Source organism: Leptopilina heterotoma, unplaced genomic scaffold (genome assembly GCF_015476425.1).
Source record: "Leptopilina heterotoma isolate Lh14 unplaced genomic scaffold, ASM1547642v1 Lhet_370, whole genome shotgun sequence".
Classification (NCBI taxonomy): Eukaryota; Metazoa; Arthropoda; class Insecta; order Hymenoptera; family Figitidae; genus Leptopilina; species Leptopilina heterotoma.
In genome coordinates, this window is record NW_025111049.1 from 261,653 (window position 1) to 281,179 (window position 19,527).

The window sequence follows — 19,527 nt, forward strand, 5'->3', positions numbered from 1 at the left end:
TGTAGCTTTGTTTGAAATGTATAAGAAAATAATACACAGTAGAGTTTTTATGCATGTAGTAGGGATTATTCGACATAGGTGCATTTGAAGGGATCATTAGGGGAAGTTACCTCTTCGAGTTGAGTCTATACCATGCAGCACACTGTAATTCCCCCTCACTGCCCCTCACGGATGGCAGTCACCCTGCTCAGTCTGACAGTCTAGAGTTCAGCTCAGTTTGTGCCAGGACCACTACATAGTTCAGTTTCGATGGTGCGGTAGTCAGTTATACTCGCTTATGCTGTAACACTTCCCAACTCACCGGGTTACCCTAACTGCCTAAAATGCCCAATGGATGACCGGTTGAATCATCGCATGCCATCCCATCGCTCGTAGCTGACACTCACCGAGGAGAGGTTTCCATCGTTACCATGTATCATAATCTCGCTCCATTAAATTCTACTCTCTTTTGGGGATTTCATTTCGAAAAATTTTATCAACATCAACTGCAAGGTACACTTATACTTTCTTCATCTCTCTAAACCTTATGTCTAAAGTTTATGGGCACTTCAGTATTTATCTCATTGTCATTGACTGCCTGATGTTATTTTCTTTCTAAAACTAATAAATAAATTTAGTATTCAAGTCAACGAACTAATAAATAAACCTAAAACATTAATAAAGATATGTTCCTTTAAAAGCTACGAGAGTTTGGTAGATTATTTTACTGAAATGGTTAATAATTTTGAAGAGAAAGTTTCGAGCAGAGAAAGTGTTCATAAAAGATCATTTAAAATCTTGTTAAAAATATTCAAAGCTTTCTGAAATAATTATTAACTTCAATGCAACATTTATAGTTGAAAAGTATTACAAAACTAAGTTTTTCATTCTATATTTATTGGCAAGTATTCTGTTGTAAACAAAAGAGTTTAATGAAATTTCTAATATGGTGGATTGTGCTATACACTTTTTTATATTTTGTATTTGTTTTATTGCACAGTGTTATTAATATTATCCATAAATAAATGTAGCAAAATACGCAAAAGTTTAACAAAAATCGAAATGTTTAGTTTTTGTAGTATTTTTAAGCGCTAAATGTTTCATTTCAATGTTCATTACAACTTTTTAGCCAACATTTAATGAACATTTAATTTAATGTTCAGGCAATTTTTTCTTTAAATATTTTCTCACATGTGGACATCTTTATATTTACATAATTTTTACCTAACTCAGCTTTGCAACACATAATATTTTGAAGTTTGAACTTAAATCTTTAGTAAATTCACTGTAAAAATTAAGTATCTTAAAAGTAACGACAAAATTACTTAAAATATCTTATCTTAAGATGTTTAGGCCATAAACATCTTTTTGCAGTGTTTGCGTATAAAGCGAAACATTTTATTCCGAGATCGAGGATAACATTTTTCTATCTCACACCTTATTCTCAGAAAAAAATATGTGTTAAATTTGTTGCGTGTAGTTTTCAGATGGTGTTGTTTTAACACAATTTTGGTGTTATTTTAACCCCATTAGAAATGTATATTAATTTAACACCCTCTAGTGTTAATTTAACACACTCTAGGGTTATTTTAACACCAATGAAGTGTTAAAATCACACAGTATCGGTTAAAAATGTTGCGTGTTGTTTTAACACTACTTTTAGTGTTAAAATAACACTTCTTTTTTCCTGTGTAAGGTACAAAATATTGCAGTGTAACACTGCTAAATTTACCATGCAATCCGTATCAATTTACATGCAAGAATTTATGCTATTTGGATAATTTTCATTTTTTTAAAGAATTTAACAAAAATTTCTAACAGTAGGTTATGTTTTGACACAATTTCTCAAGAATCTAAGAGATCTTCCACATATTTTTACAATTTATGATTTTTGACTTAATTAAAGTTAAGAATCTATTGGTCTAAATCAATAACCTATTACAATGTACTACCTAAAAATGTCAGAATCCACTGAATAGTAATTTAGAGCATAATTCTCAGCGTTTACAGAAAACATTCATTATTTCATAAAATTGAATTTAAAAATTTCAAAATCTTTCTTACTCAATAAAATTTTATGTAAGGCATACTAAAAAAACTCTAACGTGGGCGACAAATGACAAAAAAGATTGCATTATTGGTAAAAGTTCCAATGGTCCGATTGACAATTTTTATTCGGCATTGTAGCTCATTATTATCCTTAAGATATTCTTTAAAATTATGTTTTCTTGAATTTTGAAAATATTATTTTGTTTAAAAAGTATGAAAACACAATTTACTATTGGCTTATATTTATCTATCTACATCAAATATTTAAAAATAAATTTTCTATAAAAGTAATTTATTCTCAATATTGTACAACTGAGTCATTAAAAATTCTGTGGTATCAATATTTGTTAGTTTTACTTTGACGTTAAAAGCCACTAAATATAATTTGAAGTTATGGCAAGAAATTATGCATTCATTCTTATAATTTACTTTTGCTTTAATATACCTTGATTTAACCAGAAATTGCAGTTATTTTCGTTTAAATATTTATGGAGAAATATTTGTTTTGAAATTATTTTGTACACTGAGAAAAAAGAACTATTGGCCCAATAGCGCTAATGCTATTGAATTCAATTTCTTGGAAGCAATAATTTCTGTATTGAATTAAGAAAATATAAAAATATAATTCGTAATTTAGAACTAGAAGCATAATGTTGTGTAATGAAATATGCAAAATGGTTGAGATGTAGGGTTGATACAATTTTATTAAAAAAATATTAATTAGTTTGAAATAAGTGTAAAATGTTGTTAAATTAATAATTGTATTTACAGTATACATATTCATATTTATTTAAATTAAAGAATATACCTACTTGAAAAATTAATTTTCTCTCTCACAAGCGGTATTAGTTTCATCATTTTTGTATATAAGGGAATTCAAATCAACATCATCCAAATGTATTATGATTGTATGTATAGTGTGTTAAGTTTATATTGCGATGAATTGTGAGTTTAGGTCAAGTTGTGAGCTTCTATATCAAATTAATATGTATGTTGTGAGTTAAACCACAAAAAAGTGCGTAGCTTTAAATAGGTATTAAAGAGCAGGTATTAAAGAGCAAAGATATGTTGATTTCTTAAAACATTTTTATTAGAAAGGCAACAGTTTGGATAGTTGATTTGTTTGATAATAACACTGCAATAATCAATAGCACATGTTATTTAACCAACAGTATTTGTATCCGAACGATATTTTCTCACCATACCATTTATATGTTAGCATGGTTTATAAATAACAATATTAATAAATTAAAGTTTCCTGATTGCTTCTCAATAAAATAATACCTGAAAATAAAGAGTGACCCCATAAACGAAGAGATAAACTTTTACCGAAATGAAGCCGAGGAGAATCGTAAACTGATGTGATGAGCGCATGTAGGTGAGTGTGGTATCGTCCGGGCCAAGATGAAAAGGAGAAGCAAAAATAGTTTTGCGTTGTTCGCAGGATAGATGAGTTCGTATTCGAGCAAATAAAGAAGTCGAATGCCAGCCAAAAGTTCTCTTCGTTTTATGGAGGTGTAATATTAAATAAAAACATGGCGTACCGCGGAATCACGATTCAGAGGAGCTTGACAACGTTTACGTCGTCCCGTTTGTCGAGAAGGCAGCACCTAATTTATATTACAATAAAAAGCAAAAAAAAAAAAAAAAACAGTATGAGGAAAATAAAAAAAGAGTAATGGTATTTACGAGTCTTCGCGTATGTATTAACGTATTATGGGGTCCCTGCTATCAAAGAGACCGCTTTTACAACCTCATATAATGTTTACAACACTAAAATCTGACATCTGTATAACAGTTCTTGAGACTTTGGAACTTAGTCCTTCCCGCGACACGACGCAACATCGAAATGTCATTTAGATAGTAGAATTCTCCTACCAATATATTGACCCTTTGCAATTTCATTTCGATCCCAGGATACGCAAATCCCGCACTCCTCTGCTAAATTGTCATTCTTCCTGTTAATTTGTTTTTACAGTCCATTACTGTTTTTTAGAAAGTTAATTCAAATTGCACGTGGAGGAAAGTAAGTGGTAAAAAAATTCCTACATTTATGTATATGATCGGACAAAATTGCAAGAAATTACTTCCTTAGAAATCTTGAATCTTTGATTTCAATGTATTACGAGTTTCAATCAAATTCTATCAATTAAACAAAATCTTCCGCTATATTGAATCCGCTATTTTGAATTTTGAAAATTTTGCAAAACTGACATCGTATTCGTAATCAGCGACTCCAAAAACCCTTAACTACAGTGGCTGAATTCGAATTTAAAGTAACATTAAAAAAATTTAAAATGGCGACTAAAAATTTAAAAATTGGTCAGATTGACTTAAAACTTGTTACTCGGGGGTTTTCGAAGTCGCTGATTACGAATATGATGTCAAATTTAGAAGTGTAATTGAAACAAAACTGTAATAAAAAAATTAAAAGAGATAGAAAGCATCTCTTACAATTTACAATTTCACATTAAATTCGAATTCCGCATCTTTAAAAACTCCCGAACAAATATTTTCAGACAAATCCGTCAACTTTTAAAAAATTTGGTAGCCATATCGGGTCCGCCATTTTGAATTTTGAAAATCTGACATCAGATTCGTAATCAGCGATACCCCCGAAAAACTCGAGAAATGAATTTCAAACGAAACGCATCAATTTTAAATTTATCCGCCATATTGGATCCGCCATTTTGAATTTTGAAAAACTGATCTCAAATTCGAATTCAGCGACTCCAAAAACCTTATTAATAATAAAATCATATTTTATGGACCGTTTTAAGGCCACAAGTGTGGACATAAAATGAAAGTACTTTGCAATATTAAGAAAGATTAACTATTTTTTTGCATTTTAAAAATCAGGAAAAATCGTTTTTTGACCATAACTTTTAAAAAATGTCAGGACACCTCCAAATGTTTTTCTTTGATTTTATAGTATTTTTTCAGGCGCATCTTTTGACCCCTTATTGAACATTTTTCATCCATGTTAGCCGGAGATATCAAACGTTTAAAAATCTAAAATTTTGAAACAAGACTTTTTTGAAAATTTTGTTAATAAAAAATGTAGAAGTAACTTTAGAAGTCTTCTAACCAACTCTAACCTATTTTTTTGAGCCTAATTCAATCAGAAATTACGAAATTATTGATGATATTTTAAAAACAAAAAATTATGGAAAATATCATTTTTTCAAATTTTTTACATTATTTTTTTTTAATAGCAGTCCAAATTTCGAACACAACAAAGATATTCATATTTTTTAAGATTACATGCATTTTCTATAAACACCTTTTGTATTATTGTATCTAAAAGTTATCACTTTTATATTTTATCCTAAATTTAATGATTTTCAATATTTACTATTTTAATAAAAATTTCTAAAAGAATTTAATTATTTAGAAAAATTTTAATAAAATTCTACGCAAACATTTAATTATTTTCATAAATTTTAAAAATTTCACAAGAATTCAATTATTTAAAACATTTTATAAATTTCTTCGCAACAATTCAATTACATTTTCATAAATAAAAAAATTCTTTTTATGAATTCGATTATATTTATAAATAATAAAACTCATTGTAGGGTTTCAATTATTTTTAATAATATAATACTAATCGAATTCATCGAAAAATGTAATTATTTTTAAAATTTTTTTGATAAATTCTTTATGAGAATTGAATTTAAAAAGACATTTAATTATTCAATAAATTATTTATTTTTGTACTTAAACAATTGAATTCTCGTATAGAATTTTCTAATAAAAATGGACATAAAAATGAATTTTAGTTAAAATTTTAGATAATAATTAAATATTAAAAACATTATAACGTGAATTTTTAGAAATAATTTAATTTTGAAATGTTTTCAAATTAAAATCTTTGAAAATCGAAATTTTTCATACTTTTAATTAAAAGTTCTATATATATAGAACTAATTTTTTTCAAAAAGCTTCATCCAAATTTTTTAAAATTATTTCAAGTTTTTATTTCCTAATAGGTATATGCGCTTAATAGAAGAATTTCCGAAAAATCAAAATTTCATAAAATTGAATTGGAAACAAATGGATTTGAAAATTCACAAAAAACTTTTTCAAAAATTATTAAAAATAACACAGGACCACAAAATTTTTTTTAAAGAAAGTATTGACCGGACCATGTTTTTTATATGTTTTTTGGGTCGCTGAATTCGAATCCGAACTCAGTTTTGCGCCATCACGTCAAGTTTCTTCAAAATGGCGGATCCAATATGGCTGACGTATTTTTAAAAAATTTATCAGATTTATTCGAAACTTGTTACTTGGGGGTTTTTGGGGTCGCTGAATACGAATTTCACCTTAGTTTTAAAAAATCCAAAATGGCGGATCCAATATGGCTAACGAATTATATAAAAATTTATCAGTTTTTGAATTTTTGAAAACTAAGGTGAAATTCGTATTCAGCGACCCCGAAAATCCCCGAGTATAACGTTTGAGGTAAATCCAATAATTTTTTTAAAAATTGGTCAGCCACATTGGATCCGCTATTTTGAATTTTTGAAAACTAAGGTGAAATTCGTATTTAGCAACCCCAAAAACCCCCGAGTAACAAGATTCAGGCGAATTGGGTGAATTTTAAAAAAATCGACGCCATATTGGATCCGCCATCTTAAGTTTTGAATATTTACTAGTTTTTTTTGATTGTTTAACATTATATAATATTTTTTCAGTGATTTAAAGTTGTTTTTTAATAGAATCTTCTGTTTATTTTTATTTAAATCTTGTTTACAGTCAGTTTTTTTCGAATTTTATTAATTTGTGAAGAAACTTGACGTCGTGGCGGAAAACTGAGTTCGGATTCGAATTCAGTGACCCAAAAAACATAATAAACATAGTGCAGTCAATATTTTCTTTAAAAAAATTTTGTGGCCCTGTGTAATTGATTTAAAGAAGAATTCTAGTTAAAAAGTCTAGAAAATAATAATTGAATTCAAGAGATGGGAATAATTTTGAAAAAGTTACAGTTACGATGATCTTGTAATATAAAATAATGATCTTATCACTCGGTTATCTTTAATTGTTATAAAACATGAAGATATCGATCAATATCTTCTTGTTTTAAACAATATTCTTATAAGTTTATTATATTTCAAAAAAGTTTGAATTTGAAATTTTTTAAAATCATAATTTCTGTGAGTTGAGTATATAATATAACGATGAAATATTCATTTAGAAAAGAATTTAGTGTTGTTTTTGAATAATTTTCCAATTAAAAAAATTGAGTGAATCAGAATGAGAATAAGAATATTCTTTAGGGTCAGGAAAAAAGTCGAAATTTTGTCTGGAAATCAGGGAAAAGACAGGGTTGTCACGAAATTAAATTTTTATAGCAACCCAGATTTTAGACTCTTTCAAAAAAAAATAAATTCTAATTCTAACATGGTGTTAACTATTACAAAACAAAAAGTACTCTGGATTATTGTTTTCCCTATTTTGGACATATTGCGTATATCTACAGCTGGTTTTGAATTTACAACTCGAACAATTGGAAGAGAAGATTAAATGAAGAAAAAAATTGAAATGCAATCACAGTACCTCTTCCATTCATGTTTGCGGAGTGTCTTATCTCACTACTGGCATCGAAGGCCCAAAAGAACGATAATATCAGTTTCTTGGCACTTGGACTCCCTGTTATACGCGACTGTCCGCAAAATTTATTCGAATTGCGTCTTATTGCTTTTAGTTATGTAGCGAGTAGAAACAAACGATGTGACCCTTTTTATTCCACCAGGAGAGTGGTTATTTCAATAATAACAATTATCCTGGCGAGAGAGATCTCGCTTTATCGATAATGTTATATTACGGACCCAACAATACATTCGTATACATATATGTGGTAATAAAGGATGCTTGATCCTGCCACTTCTCACAGCGTGCGGTGGCGTGGGTGCACTTTCACATAAACACCATCAGTGTTACTCTTTTTCAAAATTATTGTTAATAACAACAATTCATGTGTCTGGGAAAGTGGATATTTATATACAAAATAGAAAATTTTCATTCAGTAGGTATGTTGTGGACAATTTAATAAGAAATTTACTCACTTTCAGACTTTGTATGTAGACTGTGTGGGTGTTCTATAGAAAAATTATTCGAAAACATTAATAACTTCTTTTTAAAATAAATATTTAATCATTATTTTTCCATAGGAGATAGGATCAATTTCTTCATGTTTTTATAATAATTAAAGATAACCCACAGTGATAAAATTATTATTTGATATAAAAATATTGTTACTCTAATTTCTTCGAAATTATTTTCATCACTTAAATTCAATGACTATTTTCTAAAATTTTTAACTAAAATTCTTCTTTAAATCAATTATTAGTTAAACTTAAAAGTACGAAAAAGTTAAATTTCCAAAGATTTGAATTTAAAACCTTTTCAAAATTCAATTATTTCTAAAAATTTATGCTATAATGCTTTTAATAATATTTAATTATTATCTAAAATTTTAACTGAAATTCATTTCTAAATCAAATTTTATTAGAAAATTCTACGAAAATTCAATTATTTAAATACAAAAATAAATAATTTATTGAATAATTAAATGTTTCGTAAAATTTCATTTTTACGAAGAATTTTATTAACAACTTTTGAAAATAATTAATTTCTTTCAAGGAATTTAATTAAAATTTTACTGAAATTCATTATATTAAAGAATTTTATAACAATTTTTGAAAATAATTGAAAACTTTAGAAGAATTTTATCAAAATTTTTAAAAATAATTGAATTCCTGAGAAGAATTTAAATAATAATTTATGAAAATAATTGAATTTTATTAAATTTTTTAAAAATAATTGAAATTTTGCCAAGAATTTCATTAAAATTTTTGAAAATAATTGAATTCTTTTGGGGATTTTTATTAAAATAATAGATATATATATACAAATTATTGAACTAAGAAAAATTTTTGAAAATAATTGAAACTTTTCCATGAATTTTATTAAACTTTTTGAAAATAATTGAATTTTGCAATTTATATTATTAAAAATTCTGAAAATAATTAAATTTTGCAATTAATTTTATTAAAAATCCTGAAAATAATTGAATTTTGTCGAAGTATTTTATTAATTTTGAAAATAATTGAATTCTTGTGATGAATATTGTTATTTATGAAAATAATTGAATTTTGCAATGAATTTTATTAAATTTTTTGAATATAATTGAATTTCGGCAAAGAATTTTGCTATTCATTTATAAAGATAATTGAAATGTTGATAATTTTTTTTAGATTTTTTTAAAAATAATTGAATTTCTGCAAAGAATTTTATTAATTTTAAAAATAATTGAATTCTTGCGCTGAATATTGTTATTTGTGAAAATAATTGAATTTCATTACACGGAGAGAGAATATATATTAAATTTTGTAAAAATATTTTCAAATTAGGGAAAAAGTGCAACAAAGCGAAATTTTGATATAGAAAATACTAAACTTTAAAAAAAGTTTTGTGAAATTTATTAAAGTTATATTAGAATTTAATTAATATTCTTGATATTTGATATAATTATACTAAATTTCACATAAGTTTTTTTAAAGTTTAGTATTTTTTTATATCAAAATTTCGCTTTGTCGCACTATTTCCCTAATTTGAAAATATTTTTACAAAATTTAATATATATTCTCTCTCCGTGTAAAATTCCTCAATATATAAAATTTTTTTAAAATAATTGAAATTTTGCCAAGAATTTTATTAAAATTTTTGAAAATAATTGAATAGTTGAAAAGAATTTTGCTACCTTTTTATAAAAATAACTAAATTCTTGACGAGAATTTTTGAAAAATTTTGAAAATAATTTAATTTCTGAATAAAGTAGTTTATTGCTTTTCAAAGGAATTGAATATTCTTGTTATTAATTTTGGTATTTATCAAAATAATTGAATTTTTGAAAAGAATCTTATTAAAATTTCTTAAAATAATTGATTTTATGGTGAGAATTTTGTTGTTTATTATAAGATAATTGAATTCTTTTGCAGAATTGAATTATTTCGTCAAGTTTTAATAAAATTTTTGAATTGAAAAATTGCATTTTTCGTTAAAATTTTTAAAAATAATTGAATTTCTTCGAAGAATTTTATTACTTTTGAAAATAATTGAATTCTTGTAATGAATATTGTTATTTGGGAAAATAATTGAATTTTACAACAAGTTTTATTAAAATTCCTAAAAATAATTGAATTTTCGGGAATAATTTTGTTATTTATCAAGATAATTAACTTTTGAAATAATTAAATAGGTATTAAATAATTTACTCTGGTCAGAAATACGAAAAAAATTTGAAGGTTTTGTATTAGAATTCGTGCTAGTTTCATAGCTTTTATGAGGCTGACAAAAAAGATACTAAAAATTCAAAATTTTCTTATGAATTCTAAAAATTTAATTTTTTCTAGTATTTTTAATAAAAATTCCTGACTTTTCCCTGATTTTCCTGACCTGTAACAACCCTATATTTTAATACCGAACTCAGCTCCAATTTAGAACCTTTTTTTACAGTGCAAATATCAATTCACCAATATAAAAAATTTTAGAATATCTTTTGCTATTATTAAACTGATTACGAAAAATACGAATTTATACGTCGGTGAAGTTCACAACGTTTATGATCAACGATTGAAAAAAAAATTATTTTCCTAATACGAAAAAGAATAAAATTTTTTGTTCACAAATATTTCTTTTGTAAATCATTATTCAAAAAACTAACCAAAATATTTTCTATACAAAAATTAATAAAAATTTGATTAAAAAAATATTTTTCTTAGGAAATCGTTGATTATAAACGTTGTGAACTTCACCAACGTGAATTTATAGTTTTTTTAATATGTATTGTTAATTTAATTTTTATAACCAAAAACATTTTTTAGATATATATTTACTGTAAAAAGAAAATTTAATTGATTTAAAAGTCTTTTTTCACCAATAGTGACCACAGAAGAAGTGACAAGAAAATTTTTCATTAATATGAAATCGACAAGTTCTGTGAATGTACCCATAATTATAGCCCATGACACAAAAGTGTGTCTGGTTGTTTTCTAGCAATGGACCATGAACTGTCAAGAGGTCAATCAAATCAAAAACCTAATTTACAAAGAGAAAAACGAATTTAGTTTAAAGTTCGAATCAACAATTAATTTCCATCTTAATTAAAAGTAACTCGACAAAGTGACCCCTTTTCATGCGGACATGTAGTTGAAATGTATCGATCAGCTTGGCATTGATTTCTGAATACTTGAGAGCAACTATATTAAATGTAGAAAATGAATAATATTTTCGCGGAAGTGATTAACAAAAGGGCAATATATTCCTTAAAGGAATATTAATAAATGGAAAATGAAATATAATTCGCAGTGAAGTTTGATATAGATAGAGGGTAAACGTAATATTTTGAAACATCGTGGTCGGAGACTTTGAATTCTGATAGAAATGTAACCAGCACGGGCCAGTGTGTGCCACGATACGCAAACGTGACGGGCGACGGTGGACGAGCAGTTCTTTGATATCGCTGGAGCGTGAGGACGTTTTGGTAGACGGACAGACCTCGGCACGAGGGGTTCTGGTTATGATTGTGATATTACTGTTGGCTCGTAGGCTCTCGGAATGTACACGAGTCCTTTTTCTCTCTTCCTCTCTCTCTCTCTCTCGCTCAGTTATGTGTGAAGTTCTACGTTGTTCTAGGTGGATGCATGCCTGCCCATCAGGGCGCGCAACGAAGAGCTAATCAAACGGGCCAACCCGCTGTGCGAATATTAATTAAACTCTCCGTTACGCCCGAATAGCACATACACTGCTGTGTATGGCTGGAAGGGGCAACGGGCCAATTTAGAATCTGGCAAATGTTTGACTATCACCTCCAACGTCACCTTTCTCAATGCAAAAGGCGATCATCGGCTCCGCACCAGTTGCAACTTCAAGCAAATGCCAATCAAACGCATATAGTTGTCAAACACACTCAAGATTATTGTCGCGTCAAAATTACTCCCCTAATAACATGTTTGCTCAGAAATACTACTTTGTGTTTACTCTCTCAACATTTTTGTGTTGAGAGAGCCGAAATGATGATTGCGAAACAATAAAAGAGCATTTCGCACATCGGTTAAAAATCTTGTCAATAAAACGTGCAATTCACTATGCAGAAAGAGGGCATCTTGTTGTGAGATAAGTTTTTCGAAACATCTTATCAAGAGCGCCTTAAAACGCATTAGTCTTTCAGGTGGAAGATATAGAGAAATTTAAACTTTGAAAGAGTACCCAAAAATTAAATGGCAGAAAATTTTAAGACGAATCGAGTATTAAGGGAAGAATCTTGACCTACAAAATACATACAACTCCCTTGACTTACGCCACTTACGGATTAAATAACCCGAGTGGAAAACGAACTTTGGGCAAAGATAGCGTAAGCTAGTAAAACATGGACACAGATTTTGGCCAAGGGAAATCAGTTTTTAACCATATTTTAAGTTTTAACTATGGGTAGAGCGTTTCCCATATTTCACCATTCAAAGTCCTAAAACCGACGGAGTATTACCAAAACACAGACTAGACTGAAATAACTTGTCCTAACTTGAAAAGAACAACATTTGGGTCAAATTTTCTCAAAAAAAATCAATGTTGGCATTGGGTCTGTCAATTTTTCTAAAATTTGATGTAAATGTAGTGTTGTGTAAGAGAAAAAAGAGGGAAACAAAATTTTGATTTTATTTTCTCGGGCAAAAGCACCCCTTCTATTTTTTGTAATTATGATATTTCGATTCCTTATCTTCCTATTATTTTGATTATTAAGTTGTTTATGTAATTGTTAACAAAATAAAAAATACGAAATTAACAATTACTATTGTTCATATATCGAGGAGATGTTGTTCGATGTTTCCAAAACTAATCATAAATTTTAAAAATTGTAACGATCTTAAAAGGTTACTTCAAAACTTTTTTTTAAACATTAACATCGTTTTTTTTGTCAAATGGCAAGTTAGTCATTTGGCCACCACTGCGTATATAAAAATTAAAAATTTCAAAATAAATAGATCCCATCGTTTGCCCACGATCGGACAAGGCTTAAAAATTGTTAATTTAATGCTAGTTTTTTACAAAAATTTTTTTAAAAAATTGATCGATACGTACATTGTTAAAAATGAAATTTTATTTAAAAAATTTTAAAATCTTATCGTAAATTATTTAAAAATATTTTTATTAAAAACTAACGCGTGAAAACAAAACTTTTCATTATAAAAACGTCCAATTTGATGAATTTTTGAACGAGTTATAAGCATTTAAAGAAAAAATTTACGTAAAAAACGTCATTTTTCAAAAATCTGTATCTCCTGAACCGCTTTATGTAAAAATTTGAAAAAAATCAAAGTAGCTCATTTCAAAGAGTACTAAAGGAAAAATGTTTTAAAAAAATGTGAGATGCAAAAGTAAAATGATTAACAAAGGGGTTAAATTTGTTTACAAAATGTTTATAAGAATAGTAATTGTTAATTTCATTTTTTATTTTGTTAACATTTATATAAACAACTTAATATTTAAAATAATAGGAAGGATTAAAAATTCGATGTTTCGGTTAGTTTTAAAAAGTCTCCAGTAATTTTTTTTTGCAAAAAATTCTGGAGAAGATAAGGAATCCAAATATCATAGTTCATAGTTACAACGAAATGAAAGGGTGCTTTTGCCCGAAAAAATGAAATCGAAATTTTTTTGACTTTTTTTTGGGACAAATTTTGAAAAATTTTTTTGTTTTTTATTGCATTAATCGATTAAAACGTCTCAGAGTTACGTATTTTTGAAAATGAATTACTTTAAATTTTAATGCCCGGTAAAACTCAAAATTTTGTAAATTTTTGAATAATTTTATTCCCACTTTCTTTTCTTATACAACACTACATTTACGCCCAATTTCAGAAAAATTGACAGACTCAATGCAAACATTCATTTTTTTTGAGAAAATTTGACCCATTACTTAAAAGTTGAAGAAAAACTGATTTTTGATCATAAGTTTATACTTTAACCATGTTTTTGCATAAATTTCAAAAAATTAATTTTTTTATGATTAAGAGCCAGTTTCACCAACTTCCGATTAAAAGTTAATCAATGATTAAAAACAGTTTAAAGGCTTCTGATTGGTTAATTGAGGATTTAATCATTGATTAACTTTTAATCGGTGTTTGTGAAATCGGCTCTAAGAATAGGTAACAATTGATTTTTTTTCGCTCATGCATCCATTTTTACTCTATCAGTTCAAGAGCATAAAAACAGTAAAAATTGAATTTAGTCTTGTGAGCATGAAATATAGTGATTTTTATATTATAATTACAGAAAATGAGTAATGACTGTGCAATTTTCTCGCGCTGTCTCGCTCTGTCTCGCTCTGTCCCCGCAGTAATCCCAGTTGGCAATTATTTATTTTGTGTATTTATTATCGGGTCCAGTAATACGCGGTAGCAACGTATTTATTAGCGAGATAGGCTGAGAAATCTCTCTTTCTTTTTGCTCGCTTCCAATTATCCAAGAGGGGGTTATAGTTTAGTGGCTTGGTGTGGTGTGTAGATATACACACCGTAGTCTCGCCTTTACCGTCAAGTTCGTTTGCATCCACAGAGAAAGGAGAAAGAAGATACGAAGCTGGTGCGTGTTGTCCGATAATGTCATAACGTATCCCCATTCGGGTCCACTTCATAAAGCAAACTTTCGGTCCTTCTCGCACTCCAAGTCCTCAAGGGTCAGCTTCCTCTTTATATTTCTCCTCTTTATCCAACTAACTGACCACCTCAAGTGATAAAGATGCTCTTATGTGTGCTGCCTGCAATCCCACCATCTTTTCAGTTATATTTTTTGTTATTAAAAACACAATTTTGCATTACATTTTTTTTAAATTCTGTTTCAATTTTTTACCTAAACACTAATGCGTTTACAAAACAGAACTAGTACCTATTCAAATAAAACTCAAATTAATTAAGTAAATCAAGTGTAGCCCACTTTTGAGTAAAACCATTTTTTACTGAATTTTTTGTCAAGATTTACACAGAAAAAACAAAGTCTGAAATCGTTTACATCTTAAAATCAAAATGATTGAAAATTAGCCTATTTAAAAAGCTCAAAACCAGATTAAGTCAACTTTAGGACTTAAAATTATAGTTTTTAAAATTTAGTCAAAAATGATTCTATATAATGTCAGGCTTCGCACTCATCTACTAAAACCTATACTATATTTACTATTTTTTTACACGTTATGCTACTATTTGGGTACTTTTTTAGATTCCAGACACAAAAAGATACTATTTCTGTTTATTTTTTAAGAATTTCCTCTACTTTAAATTTGCTAAAACTATAAATAAAAAACTATTCTAAAAAATTATAATCAAATTCATTAAAACGATTCAATTATTTAAAAAAAAAATATTCGAAATTCAATTATTTTCAATATCTAGTATTTTCATCAAATTTATGAACAAAAAGTTTTGAACGTTCAAATGAACGAAATATTTTTTGTTAAAAATATATTTATAGATTATTGATTAAAATTCAAATTAAAAACTCAAATTTTACATTTAGAAACATTATAATTAATTTGCTTAATAGTGACGCAAAATTATAGTAATAAAAATTTAATTTGAAGAAGAAATAAATAAATTTCGTTCATTTGAACGTTCAAAACTTTAACCTCCTCAAATTTTGCAAAGGAATTCAATTATTTAAAAGAAAATTGATAAAATTCTTCCAAAATCAATTATTTTCATAAATAATAAAATTTCCACAGGAATTCAATTAATTTAAAATTCTATTTTCAAAAATACCAATTATTTAACAAAATTTCTATACAATTCTTCACAATAATTCAATTATTAAACAATATTCATGGAAATTCAATTTCTTAAAAAAAATTTTTGATAAAATTCTAAGCAAAAATTCAATTATTTTCATAAATAATAAAACTCATCGAAGAATTTCAATTATTTTTAATACTATTTTAAAATAATTAATCGAAAAATTCAATTATTTTCACAAATAAAGTTTTCCACAATAATTCAATTATTTAAAATAAAATTTTCATAATAATTATTATATTTAGAAAAAATTAATTATTTAAAACAATGTTTATAAAATTCTTATGAAGAATTTAATTATTTTTAAAAATAACAAAATTTTTCACAGAAATTCAATTCTTTTTAAACATTTTAATAAAACTTTTCACAATAATTTAATTATTTTCATAAATAATAAAATTTTTCGCAATAATTCAATCATTTTCATAAATAATAAAAATGTTCAAAGAAATTCAATTATTATCAGAAATAATAAAATGTTTCGGAAGAATTCAATTATTTTCAACAATTATGATAAAAATCTTCAAAACAATTCAATTATTTTTATAAATTGTACCTAAAATTCTTGACAAGAATTAAATTATTTTTATAATTCAAAACAATGTTTATAAAATTCTTATAAAGAATTTAATTATTTTTAAAAATAACAAAATTTTTCACAGAAATTCAATTCTTTTTAAACATTTTAATAAAATTTTTCGCAATAATTCAATTATTTTCATAAATAATATAATTCATCCCTGGATTTCAATTATTTTTAATACAATTTTACAGGAATTGCTTAAAAAATGTAATTTTTCTTAAAAATTTGATTTCAATTCCTCGAAAAAATCAATTATTTAAAGAAATGTTTTTTTTTAATTCTTGGGAAAAATTCAATTATTTACAAAAATATTAGAATTTTTCACAGGAATTCAATTATTTTTAAATATTGTAAAAAAATTGTTCGAAAGAAAACCAATTATTATAATACAATGTTATTTAAATTTTTTTGAAATAATTTAATTATTCTTTTAGATTTTTATGAAATTTTTCTCAATAATTCCATTATTTACATAAATAATTCTTCGAAAGAAAAAATTCAATTATTTTGAGGCATTTTAATAAAATTCTTTGCAAAATTCAATTATTTTTATAAATAACAATATTCATCACAAGAATTCAATTATTTTTAAAAGTGATAAATTTTTTCTTGGAAATTCAATTTGTTTTAAAAAATTCTAATAAAATTGTTCGCAAGAATTCAATTACCGTCAACCGGGGCTATTTTGTGCACCAAATAGCTTTTTTTTATTCAAAGATTTATTTAAATTCAGAATTAAGAGAATAAAGAAAATCAACTTTTGATATATGTTGTGGACATCCTTCTGAAGCTTTCCTATAAATTTGGCAAAGAAAAAAATTTTTTTGTCTTAGTTATAGTCATTGAAAGTCGTGCACACAATAACTCCCGGGATGGGGCTATTTTGTGCATCGAACTTTGTTTTCCTTTAATGTTGCGTAAACATTTTTTTAATCGTTTCTGCTTCATGAAATCTTTTGTGTATATATTTGAGAGTAAGTTAAAAAAAGAATGACCTAGTAAAATTTTTTTTGTAGATATATTATACAAAAAATGTAAAATAAAGCACTAAAATTTTGCTAAAATCTGGATTTACTAAAAATTAACAATCTTTCTTTAAATTGTATATTACGCAGATAGTAAATAACATTTTTTTCTTTTTTAATATATATTTTATAATAATATACTAATATAATTATAAAATGATCGTTTAAACACTTATAAATAACTTTAAAACATCATTTCAATAGGAGCTTTTTTAATAGTTTTGAATGATATTTTTAAAAAACTTAAAATAAATATTTTTAAGGTTAAATAGATAACAATTTAATATCTAATATGCTTTTCAAGTTATTTTAAGAGAAACGAGAAAATAGTTTTAAAACTAATTTGAAAAACTTATAAATATTAATTAATGTTCATTTTTTGAGGTTACGTTGTGCACCGGTTGAGCTTTTAATCGTTTTAATGATTTTAATTAACCTATTTACAGTTTTTTGACAGAAAAGTAAGACAAAAATGTATTAAAATGATAAACAGAATCTTCTTTACTTACTAAATAAAACATTTATGAAAAATATTTGATTTTTTTAAGTGCACAAAATAGCCCCATGGAATCCTGGTTTTTCAGTTTTTTCCTCTTTTCTCTTAAAATAATGAATAAAAAATTAGCGCATTACGTATGTATCATCACAACATAATTGACAACAAATATGTAACTCAGTTAATGAGACACATTAAAACTCTAGAAGATCTGGTATAATTTTTCCGAACTTTCAAAATTTTTTAAACAAATTTTCCGTTTTTAGGAATTTTTTTCTCTTAATTGACAAAGAATTAAATAATAACATTTAGTGCTCTCTATTGTCATGTAATCAAACTTTCATTTTACAAAATAGCAGATTAAAATAATTCATTTTAATAATTTTTTTCATCAAAAAACTCACGTGCACAAAATAGCCCCCGGATGCACAAAATAGCCCCAGTTGACGGTATTTTCATAAATGATAAAATGCTTTTTAGAAATTTAATTATTTTTAAAAAAATTTAATAAAATACTACATAGACATTGAATTATTGTCAAAAATTTTAATAGAATTCTTTTTTAAAATTTTATTATTTTTAAAAATTTTTTGCAATTCAATGATTTTCAATATCTATTTTCATAAAATAGCCGAACCGAATTCAATTACCTATTTAAAAATTTTTTGCAAAAATCTTCTTAATAATTCAATTCTTTTCATGAATAATAAAAATTGCTCAGGAATTTAATTATTTAAATTAGAATTTTTATAAAATTAGTCGAAAGAAATCAATTATTTAAATAAAATTCTTGGCAAGAATTAAATTATTTTTAAAAAAAATTTTAATTCTTTGATTCTTTTTTTAGTTTAAAAGCTACTTTTTGATACTTTTTTAAAATTAATTATCGAGTGTGAAGTCTGTAATGTAAATGGTTTTAATCAAAAGTGGGCTGAAAGTATAAGATTTATTTTTTAGTCTATACAGTTTCAGTCTTGATTTTTTTTGTAATAGTTAAAATACTTTTTCAAAGAAAATAAAAAAGTATTTTTCCTATTTTATAACTGATAAACAAAAATTGTAGTCTTATTATTTTCCCTCTTTACAAATTATATTTTATATAATAACTATCAAAGTTGCGATACGTTTTGTTTAGTGATATTAGTCTTTTTAATTTTAAGAACGAATTTATATATATGCATATTTAGCAGTTCGATATATCAAGCTTCGAATGCATTTAAAAAGGAGATATTTGCATTACTATTATCTGTTATCTTATAGCCCATTACTGATCGTTATTCCTTTCTGTATCGAACCTAACCCATTACCGATCGTTTCGCAATGCAACCAACTTCCCTTTCATCGTCAAACATGCACTCGCAATTGAAAATAAATCCTTATTTTCCAATTTTAAATGTCTATTATATTATGCTAATTTTGAATATACGATTTTTTTATCAAGCCTCAAAGTCCCGAATTTAATGAAAAGTTTTTTAACCCCAACATTCAAATAAAACACTATCAACTTTCAATTACACTTGTTTCAACTGTGTATGTGTAAAAAGT

The 19,527-nt window shown here is 26.0% G+C and overlaps 1 protein-coding gene across 1 annotated transcript in view; it reads left to right on the top strand.

The window, feature by feature from the left end:
* Positions 1-297: 297 nt before the first annotated feature.
* The window catches only part of LOC122505811 (E3 ubiquitin-protein ligase Rnf220-like), an 80,859-nt gene continuing 61,629 nt past the window's right edge, over positions 298-19,527 (top strand). Inside the window, exon 1 of the mRNA XM_043617655.1 lies at positions 298-492. Coding sequence (XP_043473590.1) covers positions 411-492 — 82 coding nt within the window. The 5' untranslated portion in view covers positions 298-410. The remainder of the gene's footprint in view (positions 493-19,527) is intronic.